Source organism: Hyposmocoma kahamanoa, unplaced genomic scaffold (assembly GCF_003589595.1).
Source record: "Hyposmocoma kahamanoa isolate Upper Pololo Valley unplaced genomic scaffold, ASM358959v1 204, whole genome shotgun sequence".
NCBI classification, from domain to species: Eukaryota; Metazoa; Arthropoda; class Insecta; order Lepidoptera; family Cosmopterigidae; genus Hyposmocoma; species Hyposmocoma kahamanoa.
This window is the reverse complement of record NW_020653728.1, coordinates 917,116-938,811: the sequence shown is the minus strand read 5'-3', so window position 1 is coordinate 938,811 and position 21,696 is coordinate 917,116. Positions and strand designations below refer to the sequence as shown.

Below are 21,696 nucleotides of genomic sequence, written 5' to 3'. Positions count from 1 at the left end.
TATATGTCACTTAGATCCGAAAAAAAATTGTTATATTTCTAATATGTAGCAATCGCGAAGACGTAATGACTCGAGAGAGCTTAATACACTTAAAAAAAAACTGCTATATTGGCCAAGCAAAGACTGGATATTTCTTTGCATTTCGCACCTGAGGTGTCGTATCCGAACCATTTTATTTTTATTATTACATTATTTTAGCAAGTAAATTAATTACTAACCAATACTTATAAAGTATTATATATACCTTTTGAGAGGTAGCTGAAAATCAGCGCGTCGTTTTTGCGACGGTTTTACGCAGAGCTGCGTCCTATGCGCCACGGCAGCACACATGATACATTTTTCTATTATAAGTTGATTTGATTTTGTACTTGTTGTTTATATAATGCTGTTTATGTTCGTTTTAAGTATTTACTTCATTGTAACAAACAACTGTATTTATATTTCGCGTAATGTGTGTTTTTCTGGCAAATAAACTATTTACCTATCTATAATAATCAAATTGAAAAGTTGTAAAATTTGCAAATAAACAAACACAGTCAACGTAAACTTTTTAATCGACTTCAAAAAAATAGGAGCTCAATTAGACTGTTTTTTTTTGTTTTTTTTATTGTTTCGCGATAACTCCGTCATTTGTGAACCGATTTTGGTGATATTTTTTTTTTGTTGGAAAGTGTTGTATTACCAGTAGCTCCACGTGGTATTCCACACTAGCGGGAATAAATGTAATAATTTAATGTCTTTGTTGTGGAAAGAGGGTACCTCAGTATTGGTCCCACTTACATTTGAAGAAATTATTCCACCTCTAAAGGTGGCAAACTAGGGGTGAATCTGCTTTCCGGTAACCGATTTCAATAAGACTTGCCAAATAAATGTAATCCTACGAACTTTTGAGGTCAATTTATTTTTTAAATAAAAAGTTACAATTATTTCTGTGTTTACTCCGCGGTTAGTTTGAGACCAAGCTTGATGAATTCTTGTTTTAACTATGGGCGCTGTTTTACAAAAGTACCGAATGCTCTCCCTGTTGTCTGCGACTAAGTCAATTCTTAATTTTTTTTTAAATACTATTTGGTAACGTATACCATCTAGTGAAAAGTAGGAATAACTAGAGCCACTAATCTTTCCTTCATTTCATTAAACTTTTTGTCTCCAGGTGCTCTAGTCGGTGGAATAATTGGAGGTATGACGATGCGTCTCGGGCGCCGAGCAGTTCTCCTAGCAGCAGCCCTTCCATACACGCTGACCTGGCTGACTACAGCGCTGGCGTCCAGCGTCAACATGCTGGCAGCTGTATCTTTCTGCGGAGGTGTTCTTTTGTGCTGTATTACTATGATTACTCAGGTAACTAAACCTTACTTATTAAAAGTACATACATATTAAGATTTCATGGTCAATATTTTAAAGTGTTAGAGATATAGTTTGTTTACTGGGTTTCAGTATATTTTTTTACTTGTTTATATGTACGTACGGTATTCGTTGAGTGTTATAGATTACCCGTCAAACATAAAGTGTCAACAACTTATCTGTCACGTGGCAAAAAACTAACGCTATCACGTTGAAAAATGTGAATTAAACTGTCAATTATTAAGGTTTACTGCCATTGCTACATAAACTTTAGTGATGTCACTAAATCCACTAGCTCATGTGATAATCGATGGTGTGATGAGCTAGTGGATTTAGTAAGTCATTGTGAACCGAGAATTGTCTCGGAGCTGTGGAGACAGACCGATCGCTCATTGTACGGATGCTGTTTGTAAAATAATCAGCAATAATGGGATTCTCAGGTGATCGCATTGTCACCTATAAGATCGTGGGATTGAACAGAATTTCCTACGCATTCGATTGTCGATTGTTGAAAATAGTAAACAATATCCAATTCCAATCTCGGTTCCTTGGAACAGCCAGTTTAAGACCGGTCTCCAAAAAAGCTAGCAGAAATAAATAACTGTGGACTGATGCAAATGGAAGAAGAAGAATCCTAAGTGGATAATCGTACCCTCGAGTATATGACCAGAAATAAAGACGAAATAAGAGCCACCCCATCCCTGGCAACTTATCAGGAAAATGGGCCTTATATCACTTTTAAATACCAACCTCGTTTGCACTGAAATCACAAATTAGACAGCTGAAATAGTACAGCGTCAACAACTGACCTGTGTGTACGTTTCCGTATATTCCAAAAATATTCTGTATTTATTGTAATAACGGTAATATCTCTAACCATAAACGGTTGTTCCATCCGGTGGTGTGGGAAAAGCAAAACATTTATTTGCAAGCTAATTACAAAACAAACGGAATCACATTTCATCGGCAATTAAATATTAACTTTTCAATTTTCGTCCATTATAGCAAAGCTCAAGTTAAACTGGTCGATTTGAAGTGCAACAATTGACGACACCCGTCAACTGTTTCGAATTCGCGCTGACCAATAGGAGCGCAGTTGTTACCGTAATGATATGGCAGAATAGTTTTCAAACAAATTAAATGGCCTTTCGTCTCTATTTCTTGTTATATACTCGATAGGTACTCTCTAATCGAGCCGAAAAACAGAAAAACAGTCCACCTGAAGAGAAATAGTAACCGTTGTCTGTAGACATGTTCTACTAAGAAATTATCTTTATCATCGCAAACGCATTACTAGTCCTGAAATATAAGATCTTAAACCTTCTGTGCCTGTGATTACCCTGACTCTCTCTATTTAACTGAGCTAACATAAAATAAACAATGTAGGTTCTAATCCTGTTCCTTGAGGTACTCTTAACTTACAGTTATTTTCCTTTTCTCAAAAAAAGTGACATGAAATTCTAGCAAACATCCGGCAAAAAAACTTGCACAAGCTAAATGCTTATCCAACTTATATGCCAGAGATAATAGTAATTACAGTTACTCGTAAAGTCTCAACAACCAGAGACACGGTCAGATAAAAAGACATTTTCGCACATGCATTTGAAGACAAAGCGTCGCGTCGTTAGAAATTTAATGCAAAAAAAACTGAAGCATTGTGTTATATGGTTAACGTGGTGGACGATTATTTCCACGTACTTGATGAGAACGTTGTCAGAGATCTATTAGATGGTTGGGATTATAAATATTTAGATACTACTTGTTAGTTTGTCACAAAAGGAGGATTACCGAGGACATTTCACAGATAGTTTCAGAATTAAACAATAAATTTTCGATCTCATATTTTATTTTATTCTTTATAGAATCATAATTTCAATTGGCTCTATAGGAGTACCTTTTTAGCCAATAAAAATGTTTAAACAATGTGGTAGTAGAGTATTGTTTTCTAAAATTATTTTTGGTATTTTATTCAAGACAACTTTATTGCTCGTAAGTATGTAAACTAACAATACATTCTTTGTCCACAGGTGTACGTTACAGAGATAGCCCTACCAGAAATCCGAGGATGCTTATCATCGGTTCTAAAGATCCTGAACTACATCGGCATACTAATATCGTACTCTGTAGGGGCCTACCTAAACTGGTATCACCTTGCCCTTGTCGTTGCTACGGCCCCAGTATTACTTTTTCTGGCGTTACTCTTTATACCCGAAACACCATCTTCTCTTCTTTTGAGGGGTAAAGAAGAGAAGGCAGCTGAAGCTTTACAATGGTTACGAGGGCCCGAAGCTGATATTCGTCAAGAACTAGCGACTATAAGAACAAATATATTGGCCAGTAAGCAGTATCATGACAGTAGGACGAGCAAAATTAAAGTTCTTTTCTCTAAGAGATTGACAAGGCCAGTTCTTATTACTTGTGGGTTGATGTTCTTTCAAAAATTTACTGGTGCTCATGTTTTTAGTTTTTATGCCGTGCCTTTGTTTAAAAAGACCTTTAAAATTATGAATCCGCACGGAGGTGCTATCGCCATCGGTGTTGTTCAATTATTAGCATCATGTCTATCTGGCATGTTAATTGATCACGTTGGAAGGCTACCTTTACTACTCGTTAGTGGAGTAATGATGTCCATGGCCTTGGCTGGATTTGGTTCCTATTTATATTATGATGATATTTTAAGAAGTCCAACAGATATTACTCAAGATGTTGGTTCATATGATTGGATTCCTTTGATCTGTGTATTGACTTTTACGATTGCATTTTCTTTAGGAATAAGTCCTATTGCGTCTTTGCTCATCGGGGAATTGTTTCCTTTAGACTACAGGAGCATAGGTAGTGCTTTAGCTACTAGCTTTGGTCACCTCTGTGGGTTTTTGAGTATAAAGACTAAAGCTGATTTTCAAAGTTTAATAGGGTTACACGGTTTGTTTTGGTTATATGCCGGAATATCAGTTCTCGGTCTATTGTTTGTTGTACTATTTGTACCGGAGACAAAAGGTAGGGAAATTGATGAAATGGACCCTCGGTATGTTGAGTCATTATGTATTAACCGATAGTATATAGTTAAGTATTTAGGTTTTAATAGAAATTTGCCTTTAATAGAAACATGTGTGATTAGTAAAGCATCAACGTTTGTCTTTGTAAGGGTATTGTCATAAACTATTATAATATCTGGAGTTAAAACATAGTATTGTTTTATAGGAAATAGTACAAATGTTTAAAACTGTTTTATAGTCAATGAATTTTTTTTTACAATTTAGTCTTGTATGTGCTGTATCGGCTTGCTAATTAGGTCTTCAAAGAGTTTGAGACCGGGCAACGCAATAACAAAACATCACACGCCAGTATTTCTTTCCATCAACTAAAATTCATTCAACCTGGTAAAATCTAGCGCGTCTAGCTGTGTTCACATTACTTAGTGTTGGTAGTAGGCTACAATTTCAGTATTTATTTCAAATCGAAGTAGCAACTTGAATAATGTTAATACTTTTTCATTTAATCTCTCATTCCGTAATTTTAGCTTGAAGGCAATTCCAGTTGAGGGCAGTAGTTTTCCATTTTCTTTTTAGAATAATGAGAACCAGTCCAGTATTATTTCTTTCCAGTGCTAGAGCGCGGAACAAGATTAGAACAGTTGTTCTTGTCGAGGATTTTCTCATACTTTGACAGGAATCATGTAAACGATTTACTGGAACCTATGGTCTGGATCACAGAACTTGAATGCATCAGTCATTTTAAGGCCTTTGTGGTTATTCATTTAACGATTGATGACTTCTAATCATCTCCCTATATTTGAATGATAACGACAAAATATAAATGGTTTGAATTTAGTTTCACGTGTAGGTAGATACGAAGTGTGCGGTGAATCGGGAAAAAAATTGTGACAATAAAGCTGCAAAAAGGCGAGACGAAAAAAGAGAGTAGACAAATTCTTCTTTTTCGTTGCACTCTTGACACAGCGGTTGTGATCACGGAATATGTTTGTTAGGGGCTGATGTACTCGCCATCTCTCTCTGTTAGTGGACTCTCTCTTCCACTCGTGCAAAGTTTTTTGTGTCGGTCCATCGCATGGGTCAATCCGCACAGTCTAGTGCCCTCGACTCTGCCTTGCATGATAATATGCTTTATGGAGTCAAAGCTCCGTCTTGAAGCTCAGTCTTGTTTCTTAAGAACTTCAGGATGTGAATTTGCATCACAGCAGACAGCTGCTAGATCCTTAAGGATTAGCTAGTTAACCCGTGACCATGTAGCGTGTAACCGCTCTGAAAAATCAGGAGAAGATTGACACTTTGGTAACAAGCCTGATACTAGCAATAATCCTTTGGTTAGTAGTTTCTGAGATATTTGAGGTAGTGTAGGAGGTGTAAATACAGCGCTGATGTTTTACTTTTATGATAGTTTTAACTAGACGGTGTCTTCCTTCAGTATTATTGTTGTTAGTATACTCGAGATTGCCTTTTGTGCCTTATTAGTATTCCTATTAAATATCAAGGTTAATAAATATATTTTGGTTTCACTTATAGGTTCGAAATGTACTTATTCGTAAAATATCACATGTAGATAAAAAAAAAGGCAGAGGACTTTCATGACCTGATCAAGTCTTACATTTCAAGTGTCGTGATCAGTTCAAGAAAAAAAAGCACAAACCTACGGTTTATTAAGATCACAATATATGTAGATAGGTAACCAGAGAGTTTGTTAATCTTGATATAATATCACAAGACTTTTTTCCTATTGTAGATAACGTAATGAAATTAAATTTTAACTCAGGTATATAACTGAGTAGTTTTCGAAGTAGATCTGAGAAAGCAATGTAATATAAAGTAAAATACGTAACTATGTTTTCGTTTTCAACGTACATTTGTGACGAAACTTGTTTTTGTAAAATATACGCGGTAAAAGAATTAAGTTTACAGGAATAAATATACTAGGGAGAGAAACGTGCGCAATTTTAGTTGATCGTCATAAGTGGAATACTTAAAAATATAATACTCAGATTGGCGCGCAGGTTGGGTCTATTTACGCGTGCTAAGAAACCTGTAAGATTTGTCCCTAGGCTAAAGACAAAACAGTTGGAAGATATAATTCTAACATACATCGTTTTGCAATTACAATTTTTTTTTTATCTTAAAATGTAAACTTATTTCTTTTGCCCCGTATATATTATTGTTTTGTTTTAAATTCGTCTTTGCTTTACGGGCTATATATATATATATATATATATATTTTGTGTCACAAAATAAGTTTAAGCAAGAAACATTTAAGCGTACGCCAAAAGAGGCTGCTGTATATTCTAAAAGACCTCTTGTTAGTACTTATTTCCTTGTCTTAGAGAGCTTAAGGTTGTTGACTGTTAAGGTTCAAATGCTGTAGAATTATCAAACCAACCATTTACATGGCTTAATATCACGTTAAAGACAAAAAGAAACTCATATTCACCAATCACTTGAGTTTATTGATGTGGCAATTACGCATTATTTAACGTGATATGATCATATTATTCCTCTCCTTATTTTCTGATGTATTTGATGTTTTTGTCGAAACTACGTACGGGAGTCATCTTACCGACGCGGAATCGTCTAGAGCCGTTCAGGAAAAGCTATATATCTAAGCTATAAGAGCGAAAAAGGTGTGCTTTGTGTTTCGTTGTTTCGCTTTCGTCTTTTTTGATGCAAAGACACTTTTTTGTCTGGCTCAAGCCGTTTTCTCATCGATAAGTGAGATGACTCCCTAAAGGCCACCATTTACGGATCAATTTGACTTAACGATTATCGTAACGATCAATCGAAACTTGGAATCGTCTGTATATTGGAGGCCTTAAGACGTACGATCTTCCTCAGTTTTCTAGCAAACATTCTCCACTCCGTATGTCCATTTTTTTTTACATATTAACATAACTTATTGATAGTACAAAATTGATGCAAGCTACAAATCTTAATGTGATTCGCTAAACTGAAAACTCACTACACTGAAGAATTGTTTAGCGACAGTTAGTCAGGAGAATACGTGCCCTTAATAATAAAGTAACGAAATTTGAGATAGTACCATTATTGGGACAATGACAAAATTGATTAAAAAATATCCATTTGGCTGGTGTAAATTATGCCTAAATTCCATATGAAAAAAGAATGAGATGAAAGAGCGTCAACTTAAATATGAATAAATAAAAAGTTCAAATGCGTATTTACAAACAACGTAAAACAACTGTTATTTGTGTTTTTGTCACCCACTTCATAGATGCCATTTTGGATGTAATTATGCAAATAAAAACGCAATTAAGTAAATTCGTCAATAACAGACGTAAATAACGCTATGTTTTTTTATACCACATATCTGACACCTAATAATGAAGTAGTATAACTCGAAAAGGAAGGTTTAGGAAACTGACAATATACCATTTGGCTGGTGCAAAAAATAATACAATTCCAATGGATGTTAAGTGCAATATTGATTTAATTTCGTATTTTTTTTATTTGTTAGCCTACCAAAAATTTAATTTTTCAAATTACGGCATTTTATTGTTGAGAGTTCGATATGTACGTACTTGAGGCAAAAATACTTACTGTTATCCTTCTCCTAACTATATACTCATAGATATTTCAGAGGAGAGTTAAAAAGGTTGAATTACGATAACAACATTTATATGAATCACTGGCCACATATACGAGACGTTTAACCGAAATCAAAAGACGATTGACGTCATTCTTTTTTCAAATTAAACGTTCTGTTATATGTGGCCAGTGGCTCATATCAACATTGTTATCACAATTTAACCTCTTTTCAGCGATCCTCTAAATATGTCCATGAGTGTATTCCATAAATAAGGTTGATCAAAGACGATTCGTGGAAAATGTTTTGAAATCTGAATAAAACCATACATTACGCGATGACAAAAGGAATAACCACACTTATTTAGCAAACCGATTGGTTTGAGCCGACCCAAAAAAGGTTTATTTATGTCCATGCATGAAACGAAAACGACAGCGCGTTAGACTTTAGCAATACGCATTTATATGCGTATTGTCCCAATAATGGTAATATCTCAAATTTCGTTATTTTATTATTGAGGGCACGAATACTCCTGACTAATTGTCGCTAAGCAATTCTTCAGTGTAGTGAGTTTTCTGTTTAGCGAATCACATTAAGATTTGTGTGTTGTGTGCTTACGAGTCTATACAACTTCAAATTGAGGATATAGGCACTGATTAGTATCATATAGGATTTATATGGATAACTTACCTCGAAATTTTACAAGAATGTATCTAATAAGTGCTTTACATATACCAATTGTTTTTTTTTATGTCAACTGAATTAAAGAGAACACGTATGGTGTACCTACAATATACATTTTCAAATGGCTTTTATTTAAAGAAAAAACAAACTCTGAAATAAAGTCAGTGTCCCTACCGCTCTCGACCCGCGCAATAGAACCGATTCAGTACAAGAAAAAATTAACCAGAGGTAACTCTTAAAGCAGTTTTGTGTCTGTAAATGTGTTAATTAAAAACAAATCAGATGTTGGAGTTAATAAGGTGACGGACAATAATTGTAAAATAATATGTAAAAAATAATTTGTAGACTCTTCAAACCTGTCTCCTGAAAAGTTGTCATTTTACAGATGTAACCTTATTACACTAAGTGTGCGATATGTTATTTAAACAAATATAATTATATATTTTTTATTCGCCAATTTGGATAGTGGTTGTATTGTTTTGTAATTGTTGCAATGCACAAAAATATGTAACAAAAAGTAATTTCTGGTGCTAAAATGGTGTCTTGCATTTTCTAAAATATACAAAAATATATATTATTTGTAGACAAATGTTCTTACTTAGTGATTGTTGTAAATAAAAACAGTATTAAGTTTTGTACATAGCTTTATACACTTATTATATATGATAATGTAGTTAAAATTGTGACATGTTACAAAATGAAAATATGTTGCCATAAATTAGTGTAATAATTAAAAAATAATATTTTTTATCATTATTGTGTTAAATTTGTACTTAAAATTTTCGAATTTAAGGTGTTTCAAAATAAAATGTGAAAGATTATTTTCCTGTTTATTATTTACCACGCCATAACAATTAAATGTTGGAAATTACTATATCCGAAGGATTGCTGAACGTTAGCATAAATAAATGTTAGCACAACCAAATATTATCCGTCCAGGACACCGATTCAGAACTCTTCGATATTTGAACCGAATCTTTCGATTGGATATCGTTCTCGAATCGAATGCGCTTCTAATTTTTTATTTTTTTTTTATTTTATTTCAATGGTACACATTACAGAAAACAGATTAACGGCATTTTTTTTAAAAACAAAAATAAGTCTAATAATGATGAATCTGCATTCCAGTTATAATTGTACACAACATTCTAAAATAACCGGTAGTGCGATTATGAAAAAATTGAAAAATAAGGATTAATTAAAAACTAGGAACAAAATGCAATTAAAAACTAGGAACAAAATGCTTAAATTAGTAACAATATTTAGAGTTCAATAATCAATAACGGCAACTGAATTTTTAAATGCGGGAAGACTGTCGTGAAATATGTCAATATCAGAAGCTCCGATTTGATTGTAAGATGTACACATTCGATGAATAGGGCTGTTTGCAGAAACGTTATTGTTACTCAAAACTTGTGTAACAAATAACCGTGGTCGTCTATCATATAAATCAGGGGGTCTACTCTCGATCTCCGTCCGAAACAATTACTGCCAAATAAGCAATAGTTGACCAAATGAAAAGACGCGTGATGCGAATGAAGCTTCATACTGGATACTTGTCCTTTAATTTTGTCGAATATTACTTATTTGACAGTAAATGTTTCGGACGGATGTCGGACGAAGATCGGAAGTAGCCCCCCAGAACATTCCGAGTTAAACCTTATATTCGGATACGATATCGTTATCCAATAGCGTTAGTCGGTGAAATAGATCTGAAAAATGAAAATCTCGTTAGATACATTTTTAAGACTTTAAAGGCCTAAAATATAGGAATGCATTAGTAAATAAATTAATAAAATTGAACAAAATCCAGACTTTAAACAATAAGAGATTTCCATATTACGTTCTCGCTTTGTAAACAATAGGACGTTCGGTAAGTTTCATTCTATAACTGTCTTCTGAATAACGTTTGTAGCCTTTGCCGGTCGAGAAGTTCGAGTTCGTATGGGTGTGACGTCTGTGACGACAGTTTGACGTTCGACTCGGGTGTTGTGAATAAAAATTAAATGAAATCGGTCGACAACTGAGTTATCGTAAGGTTCTGAATCTACCCCCAGATGATACTGGCTCAACTGATGATTTTGCCTCATATTCCGATAAAAGTGAATAAAAATGTAAACTAAAAAAAAAATATTAAAAAAGTAAAAAAAAAAATAGGAAAAAAAAATACAGTCTAATTGAGAACCTCCTAATTTTTTGAAGTCTGTTAAAAACGTATACAGTTCCCCATAAAAGGATCGTTAACTTTAGCAAGACTGTCCTGTCAACAACGTAGGGTATAAAGATGCCACGCATCGACATAAATGCTCTATGGCATAAACTAATACCGTGACATTGGTTTATTCTTCAACAAAGCAGAGCTACGTAACACAACAATATAATAAAACTTATGTATAGGATGACGCAAGTCCATTGTGATAACGTTATGCTCCGTGCACTTGAATGCGTGTAATTCGTTGTACGGTCTTCAATATTCACGTTCCACTGCTGAGTCCTCAATCTCAAATAGGTAATCTTTATTTCATAGGTAGGCAGATTCATTCAAACTCTTTCCTAAGGCAGATTACCCAGAGAAGAATAAGTAAGAAATCTTTATAAATAAAAATTCGTAAACCTCTACATTTACGACATAAAATATTTATTTCAAACTTAAATCTATTAGGACCAATGATTTTTGTCATCTGTATTTTTTTATAATACCAAATGACGGGATGAACAAGTCGTGCGCCTGGTGGTAAGCCACATGCATGTCCATAACAGTTGCAGTGACACTCAGATCTTTAAATCTGCCACTGTGCGTGCTGGTGAAATTACAGGCACATGGGACTTGTCAACAAATGCCTCAGGGTGACGGGTGCAGTGGCATTGTCCCTCAGATTTTTACTATTTAAAGCTCTGAGTGGCACTGCAACTGTTATGGACAGGCGTGTATAGCTTACCTACCATCAGGCTTGTTCATCCCAGTGATATTATTAAAAAAACCGGAACGCAGTAATGTTTACACTCTAACTGCTCCTCTTTTTATATATAAATAATAGACACACGCTCGGCCACAATCTCACCTGACGTTAAGCGACGATGTGACCGACGAACGGTCGCCTTTGCCTAAAAAATGCCTAATCGCTATAGAATAGCCCTAAAATGTACTTTTCGGGAAATACAGATCAGTATTTCCCGTAGAGCATTCTATTCCTTTGCCGTACGCATCAGAAAGGAGGAAGCAAAGCGCTTAGTGCGAATAGGTGGAATATCAACGACACAAGAATGGAGTGCTCCGTACCTTCTTGTCGACCGAAGGAGGAACGGTGAGGGTGGAACCCAATTAAAAAGTTCCTGCGCACCTTCCCCGAAATTTATCCGATAGAAAACCAAAAAAATTGCTACTACTGCTGATAAATAACCTTTAGTGTTCTGTTTTTCTGTAGTTTTAATCCTGGTCAATGGTATATTTTGAATATGAACCGGAATCTTATTATAGAAGCGTACACATTGCCACTTAAATGAATTTGTGAGTACCTACGTCCGCTACACAAGCCATTGGGCGCGCGTATCGATGCGTTTAAAGACTTGTTCAATCATCCTATTAGGTATAATCTAACCAGGATTTTAAAAGCGAGCAGTCGACGATTAGAATCCTTATGGCGGCATAGCCATATCTATGACTTTAAGGTGAAGTGAAAACTAAAATAGACGTATCGAGTTCTTAGGTTTTCGCGATTGTTACACATAGGAAATGAAACTATTTTTCCGGATTTAAATCGCGTATATTTGTTTTTTCAAACAAACCGACGTTTCGGGCCCTTTACAGGTCCCATGGTCACGGTTGACTGAGGTGGTACAGTCTTCAACCAGTTATGTCTAATATTGATGGAAACCACCCGATTTTTTCACTATAGTTACAATAGTTATTAATTAAATAACTTATTTTTAATTTTACAAAGAAAACATTCCAATTTACGTTACATTAAGTTTTACAAATTATTTTATTGAATCATTTTTATTAACTTCAATTTATTATTAATTAATAATAGAAATTAGAATAAACTAAAACATTAATTAGTACTGCAGTCTTATGTCTGTTTGGGATTTTTCATTAGAGGAAATACTGGATCCCAAACTGGTGGTACGGAGAAACCATCTTCCCTGTTGAAATTAGGATGTTTTTTAATTTCAATGGCCTCTCGCAGCATCTGGGTAGATAACGGACTTCTTTTGCAAGGACCTGGGGTTTGTCAAATTTCATTGAATGTGTAGGTTTATCCATGACATGCTCGCAGACTGCAGACTTGTTTACGCGACGGTGTTACACCTCAGTCAACCGTGACCATGGGACCTGTAAAGGGCCCGAACGTCGGTTTGTTTGAAAAAACAAATATACGCGATTTAAATCCGGAAAAATAGTTTCATTTCCTAGAACTCGGTATTACATCTATTTTGCCAAGTTATATAGAAAACAATTACCGGAAAGTGGAAATACAACAAATCGGATTCATCCCCTAATTTGCTACCCTTAGAGGTGAAATATTTCCTTCAAATTTGAATGAGACCGCTATTGATTTGTGAACCAATTTTGATGAATGAATGACATATTCTTCTTGGCTCATAAAATTACAGTTAAAATACTATACAGTAACTTTGGTAAAAAGGTAGTAAGATAATGTGCAACAGGCGCCCTTATTGCTATGTAGCAATTTCTTCCAGGCAACGTTAGGACAGAAATTTGGGGTATGCAAAAGGGGTGCAACCAAAGAATATCATTATAAGTACATTACATAATAAATATTAATAACGTCGGTAGAAATATCCATACAAATATTATTAATACATAACAATACATAAATAATAATATTAAATGCTTATATACTTTGAAAGGAAAAAGAAAAATTAAATAATAGGTATAGGAAATAAATTAAAAGATAGTGGAGAAAAAGACAAAACTGATTTTGATGATTCTTTTTTTGTTGGAAAGCGAGCGCCTCAGTATTAGTCCTATTTGAATTTGAAGGAAATATGCTACCTCTAAGAGTGGCAAACTAGGCGATGAAAGTTTCGCGCACTTTCCGGTAACCGATTTCAACTCATTCTCATCTCATCATTAAAACTTGGCAAATAGATGTAATGCCAAGAACTTTTCAGGTCAGTTTTTTAGTACTCTGTACTAAAATTTTAAAATTCAAATTACTAAATTGACCAAAAAATGCAACGGTATTATAAACGTGCTTAATCCCTACACACCTGATGTGTGCATTAAAAAAGCAATAGTCAATGCGGGTATGTAATCGAACTTCAATTTCCGTGTAAAAACAAAGGCTTCTCATGTCTAGGCTATCATTGCTTTGTCTTGTTATTGCTTGTAACTTCCTCTCTAACTTAAGAAAGTAAGAAAGATCTGATACTACTGCCTTCGGAACGAAAAGGGCACAACTACGAGTATCGTTTTTATCAAATTCGAATTAAAGGACCAATCTACCTTTTTTTTATAATATCAAGTGACGGGACAAACAAGTCGTGTGTCTGATGGTAAGGTACACGCCTGTCCATAACAAATTGCAGTGCCACTGAGGAGCACTGCCACTGCGCCTGTCACCCTGAGACATAAATTGACAAGTCCCATGTGCCTGTAATTTCACCAGCACCTTCAGAACCGGAGCGATAGAAATAGATAAGGCGGCAGTACTTCCCTGGACGAACTCTTTCACAAGGAGCTCCACTGGTATTAAATTTGTTTTAGAAATATGTCTCTATAATTGTTAAATGTGCAGTCAACTCAAAAGGTGCGACGGGCACCAGTAATCAGATTTTGTACCATGAAATTCATATTCGACGTTTACTATGTTAAAAACACTAATATCAAAAGGATTTTACTTAATTACATACGGAACTATGCCCTTATAATGTACTTCAATTGAATTAATTACTTCATAAATAACATAAAAATGCACAACTGACTATAATTGTGCTCTTTAGTTCTGTTATAAGTCAATTAATAAATACATTTAAGTGAGTTATGCCTTACAGATTGCAGTAATATTTTGTATAATTAGTTAAATGAGAAAATTGTTTCTGTACAAAATTACTGTGTCTAACGTATATTTGACATCAACGAATTTCTTAATATCAAAAATATATTTTGTTAATAAGAAAATTTTAGAAAACTTTTTTAAGTCCGAAATTTGAATTTGCTGCTTGTGCCTTTCTTTTTTCCGAAGACAGTACAAATTACTTTTAAGTTCGCTGAATTAGTTTCATGTAATGAAAGAGCTAGATTTAAACCATACCAATTAGTTTTCTGTCATAAAGTCTCGGCATTTTTTAAAGAATCCTTTCCCGAAGTCCACATATCAAAAAACTAAATATTCTAAATATAATTAATAATCTATATTCTTCTGTTCAAAGAATAGCGCCTGTTTTAACACTGCAAATACAATCTTGTTTTGATAACATTGCTCAAATTATTTAACAGGCGTTACGTACAACGCTTTAGCAAGTTAACAATGTGTCGATAATTAAAGACATCTTCTATGCCACTTGTTTAAATAAAGCTAAATATTTATAAACCTGCCACAGGCGTTGGTGGTGTAATGGTTAGCATAGTTGCCTTCCAAGCAGTTGATCCGAGTTCGATTCTCGGCCAACGCATTGTTTTTAATTTCGTCGTTCACTTAATTAGCCAACAGAATATATAGATGCAAAGAAACGCTTACGTTGCTATGCGTATTGCACGTATTGGTTATATCATTTATCTCAATAAGTGTACTAAATTATTTAAATAATTAAAGGGAGAAACTTTTACCGAGAACCGTGCCTTGAAGCATTGTGTCCACGAGGAAAAAAGTTACTTCCTTATTAATTCAAAATTGTATTTATTTTCGTACTTAGTCTTCGGCGGAAGTAACTGTCAGTTTATTGGTCACCGGAGGCAGCAAAGCCAAATGTGTGAAATTGAAAATGAGACGGAATGTATCCCAGTTCGAATCCCTGTAGCTGCATGTAGCTACCTATGACTTTAACATGTAATAGCTTTGTTGGTACTGGTGGCGTTCTGTAGACTGAATATGAATTTATTCAGTACAACAACAATATTAATATCTTGAAATATAAACGGTGTATAAGAGATTTAAGTAAGTGGTAAACGGTTCAAAAATAAGAAAGTAGATGTTTTCGCTACCACGATCGCGCAGAAAATGACGATGGAAAGTAACAAAATCAGAATTCGAGGTATAATGGAACAACTCAAAATTTTAAATTTAAATACGAGTAGAAGAAGAAAAAACGATACGATAAGAATGGAGAGAGGCGATACAAAAAGGTGGGATGACGGTGTAAGGAGGTCACACCATCACAAAAATCTACAATTACAATTATGCCTTATAGCCTGATGTATCCTAACTGCTGAGCAAAGGTCTCCCCGTGATCCCTCCAATCATCACGATCCTGAGTTAACAGGGCACAAGCTTATCGTAGGTAGTTGTGCAGTTCGTCAGGCCATCGCTTCCTTGGTCTTCTGCGGCGCCTTACGCTTTTGGGGCTTCACTGGGTGGTTCCCTTAGCCCACAGATCTTCAGGCATGCGGCAGACATAACCAGCCCAACTCCATTTCGGCTTCGCAGTTTCTTGGGCTACATCAGTAATCTGAGTTTGGGAGTACAGTGTCGTGTTCCGAATTCGGTAGGCCCGTTTCACACCAAACGCGCTTCGCTCCATTGCTTACCCCAAGTTTGGTCTTTTGGATCTTCGTAAGTGGGCAAGTCCATCAGCTTCTTTTTGAGAGACATAGGGTTAGACTACCCCTTATAAAATCTTTCATACCACCAATAGCTCCTCCAGGCATTTTCAGTGCGTCTAGTAATTTCTCGCGCTTGCCTACACTGGAAGGAGACTATTTGTTTACGCGTATAATGTCATTGATTTGGCCCAAGTAAAGGTATCGGACATATTGCGTATACTCCCCATTAACGCAGATTTTGCGCTTGGTTGTTAGTCATGAGTTTGATTTTGGTCATGATCATTTTTAGTCCATTCTCGAGGCTTGCAAAGCTCGGATCTTCGATCATGCTTTGTAGCTCTTCGGCAGACGAAGAAAAGAGGACAATACCATCCGTAAAACGGAGGTTACTTAACATTTTCTCGCGTCTGTCTAAGCTATCTAAGTTATGTAAATACATTTGTCAATTTTTAGTGGCAATAACTCTCGCTAATGGTGATGGAAAACACCTCGATGAATCCTGCACGTTGAGGAAAGTTTACAAGCCTTGGAAAATGCGTAAATGTATGAAGCCACCAAGACCTATTGCCGTGCCCAGCTGTGGAATGCGCAAATACCAGGAACATCATGACAGCACTAATGCCATGCCCATTTCGATAAATATAGGTTAGCAATAAAACGTATCTATAGGTAAATACAATACGTATGACAACTGAACAAACAATAATAATGATACACGTCGATTGTGATGTAGAAGAAATGAGCCTCTGCCACATGCGTTGGTGGTGTAATGGTTAGCATAGTTGCCTTCCAAGCAGTTGATCCGAGTTCGATTCTCGGCCAACGCATTGTTTTAATTTCACCTACTTAATTAATTAGCTATAAACATTATAAGAGCCTCGACAAACCGCTTTTGGATTAGTATCTTCATTATACTCGTTTATATTTGGTGCTTTTAATGACATTCCCAGTGTGATCAAGATAAATCCAGGTGGACATCTCCCCACTTTTCCGCCCACATTCGCTCTATAAATTTGTACCATCAATCATCAGTCTACATGACCAGGCCATTAAAGCATTCCCTTTCACAATCCTTGTTACTGTGAGGTTCACAACACTCAATGTCCTGTGTCCAGAACAATAACAGTAACTTACTCTTCATGATTTTAGCCGCTCACGCGATTCATGCGTCTCTGGAAGCATACCACACCTAGAGGTGCCGGTGATGATATTATACCGATTTATCAGATATCGAAGTTATAACAGGTAAAAGAACTAATACTAATTGCTATTTCGGTAACTACTCTAGCAAACCATAAAGATTTTAATGCCTGGGTCTGTCATTTAAAAAAAATAAACAACTTCAAAAATACGTCACGACAATCGTGTGTGTTATTGTTTGGGCTGGTGATGTCCGTGTTTATTTATTGGAAACATACCGTAAGTAGCGTTGTTTAAGTTTACCCTGAATATAAATCTTTATAAACTACACTTTAAGGAGTAATTTCATGGTAAACATTAGAACCACTCAAACGGAATATTATCATATTTACCCAAGTACATCAAAAATTTCATTAGTGCTTTTTAAATGCAGGATTAGCGGTGTATTACTGCATTTTATTTGAGATGTTTTTGTTGTAGTACGGAGGGTATTTATTTAGCAATGCAGAATAATACTTTTTATTTTTAAAAACTTGTATTTAAACTGAATGCTTTTCTAATTTGCGAAACCAAATAGCCGCCATTTTGCGGTAGGATGAGCGCATCGCGTGAGCGGATAATCAGTCATCGTCATCACCTGAAAGACTGTTGACCTGAAAGGCCATAACCTATGAACCAAAAGCCGCCTGCTTCTCAACGATAGGTGTACCAGAATACCGTCCTATCTGCACTGCGTTTCCTCGCTTGAAGTCCTTTTTTTATGGAACCATGGATGAACAAGTCGTGTACCTGGTATTAAACGACACGCCTGTCTATAGCAGTTACAGTACCACTAATAGCTTTACATTGCAAAGATCTTGAGCCATTGTCACTGCGCTTGTCACCCTGAGACATAAGTTGACAAGTCCCAGGTGCCTGTAATTTCACCATCTATGCAACACTAACACAACCAAGGTCAAAATCTGCGTTAATAGGGAGGATACGTAATATGTCAACGATTACCTTTACTTGGGCAAAATCAATGATATTAAACTTGTAAACAAATATAGTAAATGAAACTATTTTTCCGGATTTAAATCGCGTATATTTGTTTTTTCAAACAAACCGACATTTCGGGCCCTTTACAGGTCCCATGGTCACGTAAAATTAAAAATAAGGTATTTAATTAACAACTATTGTAACTATAGTGACAAAATCGGGTGGTTTCCATCAATATTAGACATAACTGGTTGAAGACTGTACCACCTCAGTCAACCGTGACCATGGGACCTATAAAGGGCCCGAAACGTCGGTTTGTTTGAAAAAACAAATATACGCGATTTAAATCCGGAAAAATAGTTTCATTTCTTATGTGTAACAATCGCGAAAACCTAAGAACTCGATATTGTAAACAAATAGTCTCCTTCAAATGCATACGTCCGTCACTCGCTCGGCTAGGGCCCCATTGAAAACCAGTGTCAGCCTAGTCTTGGTTGTGACTTAAATCTGGGATCTGGGAAATGGGATGACACACATGTCACTATAGTATTATGTAACTTGTTGTTTAAATGTTGTTACGCTGTTTTTTGTGTTATTTCTGTTTTATTTCTATTAGTCTTTATTGTTGTGTCTTTTTTATAATGTGGCGTTGCAATAAATGGTTTCTATTTCTATTATTTGTATTTCTATTACAGCATATACGTTACATTGCGGAACAAGGACTCCAAGGAAAGAGTAGCCGCGATTTGAAACAAAAAAACGGAGGAATTAATTCATATACTACAACTATGTTACACATTAACTGAGCTGCCTTTATCAACACATACACGTTCCGCTGCTGGACATGATCGTAAATAATAGGCATCGGTCTCCAATAAGTATACACCAAATCGCTGTATAAAAACGGATATGACACAAACTGTAAAAGGAAAATGATCGCGAAATCAAAATACGTGTTGTCTCTCTCTAACTCGTTACGTTTTTATATATTTCTGTCTCTTGTCAGCTGATGTCAATCGACGGTGTTGGTAATATAGTTGGTGAAAATTGGAACTCGTATCTGAAAACATGTCTTGAGATAAAGACAAACACAACTGTTTTAGATGTTGAAGATTTCAGAATGTGGTTTTATTTATGATATCAAATGGTGAGACGAACAAGTCAGGAGCCTGATGGCAAACGACACGCTTATCCATTACAATTGCAGTGCCACTTAATGGTTTACATCGGAAAGATCTGAGGAGCAATGCCACTGCGCCTGTCACCCTGAGACATAAAGCTGAGAAGTCCCATGCGCCTGTAGCATGCGCACGGCATCGGTTTCGGAATCTATACAAATCCAGATAATTCCGACCCACTTCGGATGTCGCTTGTGCACTTAGTCCGATTCGAGTCCCAGAAAATACGAATATTGCTTGTACACCTAAAGATGATCCCTATGACATTTCGGACCGTCATTTCTCGGATTCGGAACTGGGAACATAGTGGGTTAAAAGACAAGTATCAAGTATGAAGCTTCATTCGCATCACGCGTCTTTTCATTTGGTCAAGTATTGCTTATTTGGCAGTAATTGTTTCGGACGGATGTCGGACGGATGTCGGACGGATGTCGGACGGATGTTGGACGGAGATCGAGAGTAGACCCCCTGATACGAATCGGATGTAGTGCGTAAACGCATTACCCTTCAAAACCGTAACCTGGAAATAGGTAAAGCGGTAAATACTGCCCTAGACGAACTCCGAAGAAACTCTACTGCTACTAAAAGGTCTCAAGTACACTTATCGACAGTTTAAGCCGTAAAATATTGTCACGTTTTTACCCGACTTCAAATAATAGGAGAAGGTTCTCAATTCGGCTGTATTTTTTTGTTGGTATGTTACGCGATAACTGTGAACTGATTTTGATGATTCTTTTTTGTTGGAAAGACCTCAGTATTGGTCCCATTTCAATTTCAAGAAAATATTCCACCTCTAAAAATGGTAAATTAGGGGATGAATCTAGTTACGCGCACTTTCCGGTAGCAGATTGCAACAAAACTTGGCAAATAGATGCAATTCCATGAACTTTTATTTATTTATTTATTTATTTACATCTTTATTTCGGACAACGTGATCCATAAATTGGTTACTTACAGTTTTCTTAGTGGCTATGTTAGTAAAAACGAAAAGAAAATTAATATTTAATGGCGCTTGTCAGCAAATTGATGAACACGTTTTGCTAACAAGCACCTGCAAAAAATGTCGCATCATGGGGGAATCATATCTCCCTGCTACGGTCATCAGGATGGAGTTAGTGCAGGCCCGCAATCTGCAGGGCAGCGAGGCCGTCTTTTTGCGCATGATGGCGTAATAGTCATCGACATGAGCCTGCGCAAACATTCCCGACGCGCTGCAGAAGCGAGGCAGCCCCATCAGCATCCTGAAGTCGTTATTGTACTGAACACGAAAGGCGCTAATGGCCTTTTGCGTAAAGTTGGACCATAGGTTGCACGTGTAGTGTACTTGGCAATAGGCCTTGAAAAGCGTGATTTTTGCCTGCTCACCACAGCGCGCAAACCGCCGGACCAACATGTTACATCGGACCGCCAGCGCCCTCCGCTGCCTTTCTATGTCTGTTCGGTCCTTAAGGTCGTCGGTTACAAAGTAGCCAAGATATTTAAATTGGGAAACTCTTTTAAGATCTACTTTTGAGATCGGTTTCTTTTTTATAAAAAAGTCTTGTTGAATTGAAAATTTAATGTTATATGACGCAAGGTACAATTTTAACAAATACTTTTGCGAGATTACATACCTTTCGCTTTCAATGGCCACATACTTATTCCCTAAACGCTGTTACTTGGACCCTAGAGTGAATACGCAGTGTATAGATGTGTTATTGTACTTGTTCCTTATTTTTTATCAGGTGAGTAAGTAAGATGGAGGCCAAATGCGCACTTATTGCGTCTTAAAAGGCAACGAAGTTTACCCACTATGGTTGGTTAGTCGTCGTCGTTTCTCAAATATATCATACTTATGATAGTGTAAGGGTCGTAGCCGTGGGATAGCGTAGTGAGAGGCACTTTTCAATGAGAAACGAAGAAAATAATCATAAATAAAACTTTACTGCGTGAATTTCGAAGCTTTGTCCAGAACAACCACGATATTCTTTTCTTACAAATCTCTAGTTTTTTATATAATTCCAAACAGAAAACTATATTTATTCAGCCAGTTCTAATACAAATCATACAGCCTAGTCTACAATACCAAGTGACGGTACGAACAAGTCATGCGCCTGA

At 36.0% G+C, this 21,696-nt stretch overlaps 2 protein-coding genes and 2 non-coding genes across 4 annotated transcripts in view; 3 read left to right on the top strand and 1 right to left on the bottom strand.

Annotated features, from left to right (window-relative positions):
* Positions 1-7,264, top strand: part of LOC113227252 (facilitated trehalose transporter Tret1-like) — a 140,013-nt gene extending 132,749 nt beyond the window's left edge. Inside the window, exons 4-5 of the mRNA XM_026460147.1 lie at positions 1,154-1,341; positions 3,372-7,264. Coding sequence (XP_026315932.1) covers positions 1,154-1,341; positions 3,372-4,400 — 1,217 coding nt within the window. The 3' untranslated portion in view covers positions 4,401-7,264. The remainder of the gene's footprint in view (positions 1-1,153; positions 1,342-3,371) is intronic.
* Positions 7,265-15,144: 7,880 nt separating this feature from the next.
* Positions 15,145-15,216, top strand: Trnag-ucc. The gene has a single exon. It is a non-coding gene; the product is annotated as a tRNA-Gly (tRNA).
* A 1,842-nt stretch (positions 15,217-17,058) lies between these two features.
* Positions 17,059-17,130, top strand: Trnag-ucc. The gene has a single exon. It is a non-coding gene; the product is annotated as a tRNA-Gly (tRNA).
* Positions 17,131-20,614: 3,484 nt separating this feature from the next.
* Positions 20,615-21,696, bottom strand: part of LOC113227245 — a 13,144-nt gene continuing 12,062 nt past the window's right edge. Inside the window, exon 3 of the mRNA XM_026460139.1 lies at positions 20,615-20,857. Within this exon, the coding sequence (XP_026315924.1) occupies positions 20,615-20,857 (243 nt within the window). The remainder of the gene's footprint in view (positions 20,858-21,696) is intronic.